Source organism: Brassica napus, chromosome C3, assembly GCF_020379485.1.
Source record: "Brassica napus cultivar Da-Ae chromosome C3, Da-Ae, whole genome shotgun sequence".
NCBI classification, from domain to species: Eukaryota; Viridiplantae; Streptophyta; class Magnoliopsida; order Brassicales; family Brassicaceae; genus Brassica; species Brassica napus.
The window spans coordinates 37,387,782-37,398,891 of NC_063446.1; the positions used below are offsets into that span (position 1 = coordinate 37,387,782).

The 11,110-nt window shown below is 35.8% G+C and overlaps 1 protein-coding gene across 1 annotated transcript; it reads left to right on the forward strand.

The window, feature by feature from the left end:
* Positions 1 to 234: 234 nt before the first annotated feature.
* Positions 235 to 8,247, forward strand: LOC106430961 (ATPase 1, plasma membrane-type-like). Its single transcript, XM_048750603.1, has 15 exons — positions 235 to 744; positions 3,165 to 3,284; positions 3,381 to 3,597; positions 4,108 to 4,127; positions 4,389 to 5,378; positions 5,458 to 5,602; positions 5,692 to 5,856; positions 5,928 to 6,166; positions 6,264 to 6,296; positions 6,371 to 6,452; positions 6,526 to 6,686; positions 6,752 to 6,925; positions 7,008 to 7,190; positions 7,275 to 7,456; positions 7,545 to 8,247. Exons 1-15 carry the CDS (start codon positions 703 to 705, stop codon positions 7,639 to 7,641), a joined length of 2,850 nt encoding a protein of 949 aa, XP_048606560.1. The 5' UTR covers positions 235 to 702; the 3' UTR covers positions 7,642 to 8,247.
* The last annotated feature ends 2,863 nt before the right edge of the window (positions 8,248 to 11,110 follow it).

Genomic DNA, 11,110 nt, shown 5'->3' on the forward strand with positions numbered 1-11,110 from the left:
AAACATTGAAGTATTATAAATAATTTAAAAATCTCTTTATACACTATATTCATTGATTATACAAAATTATTTATTTACTTGATTAGTATTTAATTATGCATCTGTTTTTCTTAATTGAAAAATATTCTTTTTAAATAATAACACAATATATATTAGTTTTTAATGTGTTTTTAATCTTAATTTTTTTTTTATAATTTTAATTTATAATCAGTTATCTAATCTAATAAATAAATCTAGTTATTCATTAAGGTATCAATGATATTAACTTTTCCATTGGATTTCGAAATCAAAACAAGTGATTAATTTTAAAATTCTTGAATCTTAACCACAAAGAAATACACAATAATATCTGATTCTAATTATACAGCCAAAACACGTGTCCAGGTGAGAAAGGATGCCATAAAAAATCAAGAACCAATTGATGAACACCAAATAATAAAGAGAAGAAACAAATAAAACAAATCAAATTTGGTTTGAGTGCCGAAAAAAGAATGAAATAATACATTAACAAAATGGGTAAAATAGAGAATCTAGCACGGGGTCCACATGAGCTAAAACGGTGGAGAAGTCCGTCGTTTGAATGTCGAATAAAAAGGAGGAGACGTTTTTCCCTCTGCAATAGAACCTCTCTCTCTCGGGTGTCTGTGTTATCAAGTGTTGAAACGACAGAGAGGGACGCCGTTTCGTGGAGAACGGAAAGAGATGTCAGGTCTCGAGAATATCAAGAACGAGAATGTTGATCTGGTATTTTATTCATTCCTATCTTCTGGCTTAATCAATTGTTATCATGCACACAAAACTGTTGGATGATTTCATTGAACGTGAGTATAGATCTGTTTTGTTACCGTTTTGCATGATTGCTCTTGCAGTTAAAATGTTTCTTTCACGATTAATTCCTAATGAAAATTAGCCCTTGCCTCCAAATGTTAAAAAACTAATATACATAGACGGTATAGCCCCAAATATTTATGGTTCCTTAAAAATATTGGATGGGATTCTGAAACAGTTCCTTAAATCCCCACCCCTTAAATCTCAGATTTGTCTACCTATTTATTTCAAAGATAAAACATGAACTTCATAACTTTTAGGGTATTTAGCCAAGAACAGAGGGGATTATAGTTCATAACAACTTTTGCACTTGAAACAGAGGCGGAGCTAAGCTACGTCACAATAAATTGCTTTCATATAGTATTAATTAAATTTTATTTTGCTTCTGAGAGACACTTCTTTTTTTTTTTTCTGAAAATCTTGTTGTAAGATAATTTTTTACTGTTAAATCAGCTTCTAATATTAGGGATGTCAATCAAATCTGCAATATTTAAGTCCAGTCAGTCCGGTCTAAAAATATTTTGAGCCTATACTTTAAGGACATGTCGGCTCTAATAAAATTAAAGGGCTTTTAAAAATGAGTTTCCTAAATAATTTATTATTATGTTGTATCTATCATTTTATTTTAAAATATTTAAGTTCTTATAAAAAAAACATTTTCACATTTTCATGTTCAAAAATGTTTTATAACAATAATGTTTTATACGCATTAAACCATAATTTAAGTAAACTATATTTAACAAGATTTATATAATCATATGTAAATTAAAATTAAATATATAAGAAAACAATATTTATGTCAAAAGGTCGTCAAATGTTCCATATTTTGTATTTTTATAATATTTTTTACATAAACAAGAAGCACATTTATCGGAATTAGCGTGTGTCTCTTGTATTGATTGAACGTTTAAGTATTTTCACATCCATATTTGCTTTGCTAGAGTTTGTATCAAGAAATATGCCAATACCAAAACATCTTCGGTCACATAAATGATCCTAGTTAAACTAAAATGTAAAGATTATAGTTTTTTGTGCTGGTCCTATCCCAAGTAGATTAAACCCAAAACATCAATGAATAATCCAAAAAACTCATTTTTGGGTGTATATAATTAAACCCAAACTCGATACTTTATAGGACATAACAGGTTTGTGTTTAAACTCTAATTAACATGTCTACCTAATATATATATATATTTTTTGAAATTGAATTTCATTCACCGGAAAGATACAAGGTAGAATACATAAGTACACGAAAAAATCTCCGGAAACATAACCTAATATTCTATCGTCCATCCATAAAAATACGTCCCAAAATACAAATAATTTTTAATTACACTATAAACTCTATAAACTAATATTCGATAAACTAATAACACAATAAACTAATAACACAATAAATTAATAAATTAATAAATTAATAAATTTATTCAGCGCGGAGCTGGACTAGTTTAAAATATGACACAAATCGATAAAATAATAAGATAATAATTTTTAGAAAATCCTAGATAAAGATATAGTCCCATTAAAATTTTAAATTAATAATATACATATAATTTATATAAGTACAAACAAAAACAACATTGTTTATTTTATATTCACAATAGAATTCATATCTGTTTTTTTTCTTAACACTTCAATATATTTTTTATAATATTTAGTAAATTTATATCTAAAACAACATTTAAATTCTATAAAACATATTTCATATACACCAACAAATATAATAAAACAATAGGAAATTTAATTTTCTAAAATTTAATTAATGTATATACGGTAAAATAAAAAATGTAAATTAATAACTCTGTAATAAAATATCATAGTCTGAATATTATTAATTATATATTTTTACTGTATAAAAGGATATAATTTTATTTTTAGGATTTGTTGTACCTTTAGGTACGTTGTTTTTCACATCTTTATCTTTTAGGAAAACATTGTTCAATAGACACTAACTTGAGTCTATATGAAAGTGGAGCTATCAGTTTTGTTTGCAGAATCCGTAAGACTCTGTTTAAATTCCTTTAAATTGCGGAGAGAAAAAAAAGACACTAACTTGAGTCAACACCACCAAGTCGCCGAGTTTGATCGCTTCGAGATTGCATGAAACTGAAAAGTTATTTTTAAAATATTTTCCCTTTGGTTTGGTTTGAAAACATTACACCAATCCTATAAAAGTTCTTTCAAGATTTGTGTGAAGCTAAAAACGTTTTTTTTTTTTGTTTAATATAAAAAATACCCTTTTGTTTGGTTTGAAACATTACAACAATCGTGTGTATGAATTTTTTTTGTAACTGATGTGTATGAATTACTGATCGAAACTTTGGTTGGGTTCTCAGGAAAAAATTCCAATTGAGGAAGTTTTCCAGCTGTTAAAATGTACAAGTGAAGGGTTAACGACGCAGGAAGGGGATGACAGGATCCAGTTATTTGGCCCCAACAAGCTCGAAGAGAAGAAGGTTTGAGTTTGACTTAAAGAGCTTTGGTTTTGTAGAATGTTGGTGCGAGTTTCTGAAAACTCACAAGTTTGATCTTCCCATTTAAAACTTAAACAGGAAAGCAAGATTCTCAAGTTTCTGGGGTTCATGTGGAATCCGCTTTCATGGGTTATGGAAGCTGCGGCTATCATGGCCATTGCTTTGGCCAATGGTGATGGCAGACCTCCTGATTGGCAAGATTTTGTTGGTATCATCTGTCTGCTTGTTATCAACTCCACTATCAGTTTCATTGAAGAAAACAATGCTGGTAATGCTGCAGCTGCTCTCATGGCTGGTCTTCAGGCCCGGGTTTAACCCCATACATGTGATACATTAGTATGGGGCCTATTATTTATTTAAACATTTTAGGGCCTAATTATTCAATGTTGTTATTTGTTAACATATCAATATGTTATGTGTTAATGTGTTCGATAAGTTAATAAGGTGATGAACCAGCTCTAAATAAAAGACAACTAAATTTTATATAGTCTTTCGTGTTATTTAATATGAGTGGATTAAAAGGAATATAATAATTTAACATAATTGTCTTCATTGTTATCGATTAAAAGAGATAGATCAAAGATCAAAGCATTTGATTATGAAAGTTTGATAGATGATTTTGTAGGAAAAAATGTAAAAAACCAATATTTAAGAATTGATAAAAAAATTTACTAGTTTTAAAGATATTGTAATTTTTAATCATAAATTTGACTTTTTTTATCGACAAATTTTTTTATGTATTATCTAAAGGCCTCATTTTTATATTTCGTATTGGACCATAAATATCTCAGGACCGGCACTGCTGGTCTTGCTCCTAAAACCAAGGTAATGTGTCGTATCATGTTGTGTTTCTGAAACCTTTTTTTTTCTTTGAGAACTAATCTTTATTCAGGGTATCAATGATATTAACCGATTTAACTTTTAACTTCGGAGTTCAAATGCAAAAAATTAGTTCACAAATAATAATATAAATCTAAAAATTGTAAAGTATTTTTGTTTTCTGTATTAAATTTGGCTGTTATTTTTTTTGAAACTTTTCTTGAGCTTAACCTGTTTTGTTTGCTTTCTTTTTGTTTTTCTTCTCAGGTTCTTAGGGATGGAAAATGGAGTGAACAAGAAGCTGCTATACTTGTCCCAGGTGATATTGTTAGCATTAAACTTGGAGACATCATCCCAGCCGATGCCCGTCTTCTCGAAGGTGATCCTTTAAAGGTTGATCAGTCTGCTCTAACCGGAGAGTCTCTCCCTGTGACCAAGCACCCTGGTCAAGAAGTTTACTCTGGTTCAACTTGCAAGCAAGGAGAAATCGAAGCAGTTGTTATAGCTACAGGAGTCCGCACCTTCTTTGGCAAAGCTGCTCACCTTGTGGACAGCACTAACCAAGTTGGCCACTTCCAGAAAGTTCTCTCGTCCATTGGAACCTTCTGTATCTGCTCAATCGCTACCGGTATGGTGATCGAAATAATCGTCATGTACGGTATTCAAAAAAGGAAGTACAGAGATGGAATTGACAACCTCCTGGTCCTCTTGATTGGTGGTATCCCCATCGCTATGCCGACGGTGCTGTCCGTGACTATGGCTATTGGCTCTCACAGGCTGTCTCAGCAAGGTGCCATCACCAAACGTATGACTGCCATAGAAGAACTGGCGGGGATGGATGTCCTGTGCAGTGACAAAACCGGGACGCTAACACTCAATAAACTGAGTGTGGACAAGGACTTGGTCGAGGTTTTCTGCAGGGGAGTTGAGAAAGGTCAAGTCTTATTATTTGCAGCCATGGCTTCTAGGATTGAGAACCAGGATGCTATTGATGCAGCCATGGTTAATATGCTTGGTGATCCAAGGGAGGCCCGAGCTGGGATCAAGGAGGTTCACTTCCTTCCATTCAACCCTGTGGACAAGAGAACTGCTTTGACTTACATCGACTCTGATGGTAACTGGCATAGAGTCAGCAAAGGTGCTCCTGAGCAGATCCTCGATCTTGCTAATGCCAGGCCTGCCCTTAGGCAGAAGGCACTCGCTACTATTAACAACTACGCAGAGCGCGGTCTTAGGTCATTGGCAGTTGCTCGTCAGGTACTTATTTACATTACACCAGAGATCTCTTCTTTTTTCTTTTTTTGCATTAACTCAGTTCTTGTTCCTTTTTTTTTAGTTGGTCCCTGAGAAAACAAAAGAAAGCTCAGGTGGACCATGGGAGTTTGTTGGCTTGTTGCCTCTCTTTGACCCTCCAAGACATGACAGTGCTGAAACCATTCGTAGGGCTTTGAACCTTGGTGTTAACGTTAAGATGATTACTGGTAACTATACTTAAATTCATCATATTATTATTATTGCATCAAAAAAAAACATGGCTATTTAAGATGTTTTCACTTAACTACATTGCCAGGTGATCAACTTGCTATTGGTAAGGAAACTGGTCGCAGGCTTGGGATGGGAACCAATATGTATCCATCTGCGGCTCTTCTCGGTACCGACAGGGACTCAAACATGGCCTCCGTTCCTATTGAGGAGTTGATTGAGAAGGCTGATGGGTTTGCTGGCGTCTTTCCAGGTTATTTAGTCTTAAACCAAATCATATGTTCATTAGAAATGTTATATTGATCCAAGCTTTGCTTATTGCAGAGCACAAATATGAGATTGTGAAAAAGCTGCAAGAGATGAAACACATTGTTGGAATGACTGGTGATGGTGTCAATGATGCTCCTGCTTTGAAGAAAGCTGACATTGGTATTGCTGTGGCCGATGCTACTGATGCTGCTCGTGGTGCTTCTGATATTGTTCTCACCGAACCTGGTTTGAGTGTTATCATCAGTGCAGTGCTCACTAGCAGAGCTATCTTCCAGAGAATGAAGAACTATACAGTGCACATTCTATTAATTTTGTTTTTTAGTCTTATTCTTATATTATGACCACTATTCTGTAGGAAACTAATAACTATTTTTCTCATGCATGTGACAGATTTATGCAGTCTCAATCACAATCCGTATTGTTGTAAGTAACCACAAACCAAACATCTATCACTTGTTTCTTTTATTGTATACTGATCATATTGTAACTTTTTGCAGTTTGGTTTCATGCTCATTGCTCTGATATGGGAATTTGACTTCTCAGCCTTCATGGTTCTGATTATTGCCATCCTTAATGATGGTGAGAAAATGACTATACAACCTCTTAATATTATAGCTAGTTCTTATGGTAATAATGTGTTGCTGTCTTTTAGGTACTATCATGACAATTTCAAAGGATAGAGTCAAGCCATCTCCAACACCTGATAGCTGGAAGCTCAATGAAATCTTTGCCACTGGAATTGTGTTGGGAGGCTACCAAGCCGTTATGAGTGTGATTTTCTTCTGGGTGATTCACAAGACTGACTTCTGCTCGGTATGTGTAAGGAACTGTATAGATAAATATTGTGTAAGAAACTATTATTTACCTTTTACTTGCAGGACAAGTTTGGTGTGAGGTCAATCAGGGACAATAACGATGAACTAATGTCTGCTGTGTACCTACAAGTTAGTATCATCAGTCAAGCGCTTATATTCGTCACGAGGTCAAGGAGCTGGTCATTCGTTGAACGTCCTGGGGCGCTTCTGATGATTGCATTCGTCATTGCACAACTGGTAATTAAGAACATCATATATATTTTCAAGAATTCTAGAAAAGAAACTCATCTCACTCTTCCTTCCTTCCTTCCAAATGCAGGTTGCTACTTTGATTGCAGTGTATGCAGACTGGACTTTTGCAAAGGTGAAGGGTATAGGTTGGGGATGGGCTGCTGTGATTTGGGTTTACAGTATTTTAACATACATCCCACAAGACATTTTGAAGTTTGCCATTAGATACATCTTGAGTGGAAAGGCTTGGATCAGCATGTTTGACAAAAGGGTACGTATACACAACTAACTCTCTTTTACATCTTGATGGTAAACATAATAATACTCATTGCTTCTGCTGTTACTTTGTGAGCAGACCGCTTTGACGACCAGGAGAGATTACGGTGCTGGAGAAAGACAAGCTGAGTGGGCAAGAGAACAAAGGACGCAGCACGGTCTGCAGACAAGGCAAGAGGTCAACGTCTTCCCAGAGAACGGGGGTTACAGAGAGCTGTCTCAGATCGTTGAGCAAGCTAAGAAAAGGGCTGAGATAGCTAGGTAAGTGTACTTTGATTAAATCGATCTCAACGGAAGAAACTGGAATTTTCTTGATTTTTATTAATTGGTGAATGCTTTGTTGTGACAGGCTTAGGGAGATTCACACATTTAAGGGACATGTTGAATCAGTCGCAAAGCTAAAGGGCTTGGACATTGATACATCAGGACATCACTACACTCTGTAGTTGCCATATCTATTCCCAAAAACTCTCTTTTTTCTATTGTTAGTCATTGTTCCTAAACTTCTAAAATAGAGCTTTGCATTTGCAAGAAACAAGGCTTTTGACTTGGACTACATCCTTTTCAATGGCCTAATGTGAACCTGTTACTCTCTCGTTTTCGTTTTCTGTTTTTTTAATAAATTCCATCTTTGATATATTTTATTTGAATCATGTTATTCAGTGCCATTCTAAAATGTTACTAGTATATATTTATGCTTATGTAGAAAGATCAGGATGTCTAACTTGTGACATGCATTGAGATTGTCGTGAGGTTGGACAAGTCACAATAACTTCAAGTATGAAGACACGTGTAAAAGATATGGATGATGACTTCAAATCATATCACTTGCTCTTTGTAACGTGATAGGAAGCTCTAGCATGGCATTGTTCCTTGAAGTGTCATTTCGCTTTATTTTTACTCCTGTTGTGGACCTGTGGTGTCAAATTACAAAGAGAAAGTGATATCATCATCGTCATCATGATCATAGAATCTTGTTTCTAGAATTTTGGAAGAACATGTAGAATCCTCAACAGGGGGAAGATAATAGCTTCTGTAGCAAGAAATGTTTCCACGCAATTTTTTTTTGGCAGAAAAGCCAAAGCCATGTCTACGTTATGTTTCACGGGTTTTTCGCAACTTTTGTGGTTGATTTATGAACCGAGGTTCATGTTGATCGTACCGAGAGTTGGAACCAAATGACTCGTGATGGACAACGAAATCCACTCATAAATTAATGTTAGGGTTTGAACTTTGAACAAATGTATCAGATCTCTTAGAAACACAAAGAGTTATAAGAACAATTTTTCTTATTAGCTTTGGAAACTACTCAAAACTAAAGCTCTCAATATGTTTCACTTAGATCATATGGAACACCTCTCCATTAGACCTATATTTATATGAAATACAATTCCCTTTAACATGTGGGATATGGAAAACACAAACCTAACCTAAATAGAAATTTCATTTTCCTATTTCTAGGTTTCCTTATTGTGTTTATCTTAACATATTAAACATCTAATAATATGTTAAGTTTCCACAAGCTTGGAATTATCCAACATTCACCCTCTTAATTCCAACTTGAATTAGGGAGATCAATTTCTTGAACTCCGATTAAGCTCCTCATTTGCTTGAACTTAATCATCAAGTAATCCTCCTTCACCACACCATGGTGTGCGAATCCACCCATTGAATTCACATCTTTCTCAAGGTTAGACGGGATGCTCTCCTCGCTTACGTACCGCCTCTTCTTAGAATTGGCCCAGTTCTTGTAGAACCTTCTCCTGACCTCTTCACTTAAGTTGCGATGAGTCTTGTGGCTGAAGCTCACTGCGACGATAACTCTGGTCACGTCCGCCATCTTGCGTACGTGAGCTCTGGTAAGGATGTCGGCCTTCTGCTCAACACCCAACAGTTTTATCTCTGGTTCGTCTTCAGCTTTTGAGAACCTTGACTCCATTTGTACGTGCGTTGTGTTACACGCTTCCACCTTTGTGTCACACACTCCTATGTGAGTCGTGTTACACGCTTCCATCCGTGTGTCACATACCCGTGTATATTTAACACCAGCCGATCTATCCACATGCTCATACGTCTTGTTTCTTGTGATAGAATCCACCTCGGCTGCCATAGCTTCAAATCTATTCTCTTCACCGAATAGATTGAACTCATGTGAGGCAAACTCTCCTTCTCTATTGGTGCATCCTAGATTGAACATAGCTGAGGTAACCTCTCCTCCTCTATCGGTGCAACCTAGATTGAACATAGCTGAGGCAAGCTCTCCTCCTCTATCGGTGTGAAATATTTTGAACCAATAGAATGCCTCACGATTATCTGCTGGCGTTGGTGGTGCGATTCGCCCACATAAATCTCCATGCAGTAACTCCTTCATCTTCATCGACAAAACCTGGAAGTTTATCAATGACAACATCAAACAATGGATGGATGCAGATCCAAAGTCTTTGATGCGAGGCGCAGCTGTAGTCACGTCGGCCATCTGCTTTTGTGATCTCTCCTCCTGTCGCCATGATTTAAGCTTCATCTTAAGCTTAGATTCGAGTCTCCAACTTGAGGCTCTTTAATGATGGTAACGGTCCAACCTGGCTCTGATACCAATTCAGATCTCTTAGAAACACAAAGAGTTATAAGAACAACTTTTCTTATTAGCTTTAGAAACTACTCAAAACTAAAGCTCTCAATATGTTTCACTTAGATCATATGGAACACCTCTCCATTAGACCTATATTTATATGAAAGACAATTCCCTTTAACATGTGGGATATGAAAAACACAAACCTAACCTAAATAGAAACTTCCTTTTCCTATTTCTAGGTTTCCTTATTGTGTTTATCTTAACATATTAAACATCTAATAATATGTTAAGTTTCCACAAGCTTGGAGTTTATCCAACAATGTATTGAACAAATAATGAATAAAACGACAATTTTGATATGATTTGAGGTAAAAAAGTATAACTTATTGATTATGAATGTTGGTACAATGTCAATGAATATAGTATATGATCGATCTAAATACAATGTATTTTTACTCGTGTTGTGGACCTGTGGTGTCAATTTTTTTTTTTTTGCTAAATTGTAAATATCATTCATACGAATGAAGGTTTGGTTACAGATTGAACCAGAATCTGCTTAATAGCTATTTTGTTCTTAGAAACCGCAAAAAGTTAAAAAAACTCCTAAGAAACACTTGAATTAAAATCAAGACAACCACGAGTGGGAGATCCTGACGTTAATAATAACTGAGAACAAGCAATAACATATACTTTCAATTCCAAGCACTTCTTGAGCTCTCAGTTACAAGAACAAACAAGAGTAAAGCTACGGGAAACTCGCACGAACACTCACCCGAAAGTGGCTCCAAGTGCAGGCTTCGACGGAGGCGGCAGGCAACGACTCCGGTACACCTCAGGAGGAGGATGCCGAGCAAAGAACCCTAGCTTCCTCGGCGTTAAGACAGAATGTAGACGTGACATTTCCTTGCTGAAAATAAAGAACCAATACAAGTCAAGCGCAGGCGGAACAACATGCTCTTCATCCGGCCACGCGACACAACATAGCATAAGAGACATCAAGGGTAGACACAGTGCTTCGCTGGAACTAGGAAATCGAGGATTGAAGCACAGAAAGAGATCAAAGATCCTCTTCTCTTTCCACATTTGGTGATATGGGTGCATGCCACATCCTCCACCGGCTTGGGTAATCGCGTCTGAACAGTTGATGGACCCTTGTGAGGCCTAGGCTAGAGGAGTCTTCGTCTGACGCGCTGCACATCTCATCTTTTTGTCCGGCTGGCCACTTTTACTCTATGAATTTGATTACCCTTATATGAGTTATGTCTCTAGCCGCACGTTGCTGAGAATATAGTTTTTGGTAAGCAGCTCTTCCATTCTCCAAATTTCTACAACATCTTATCCAT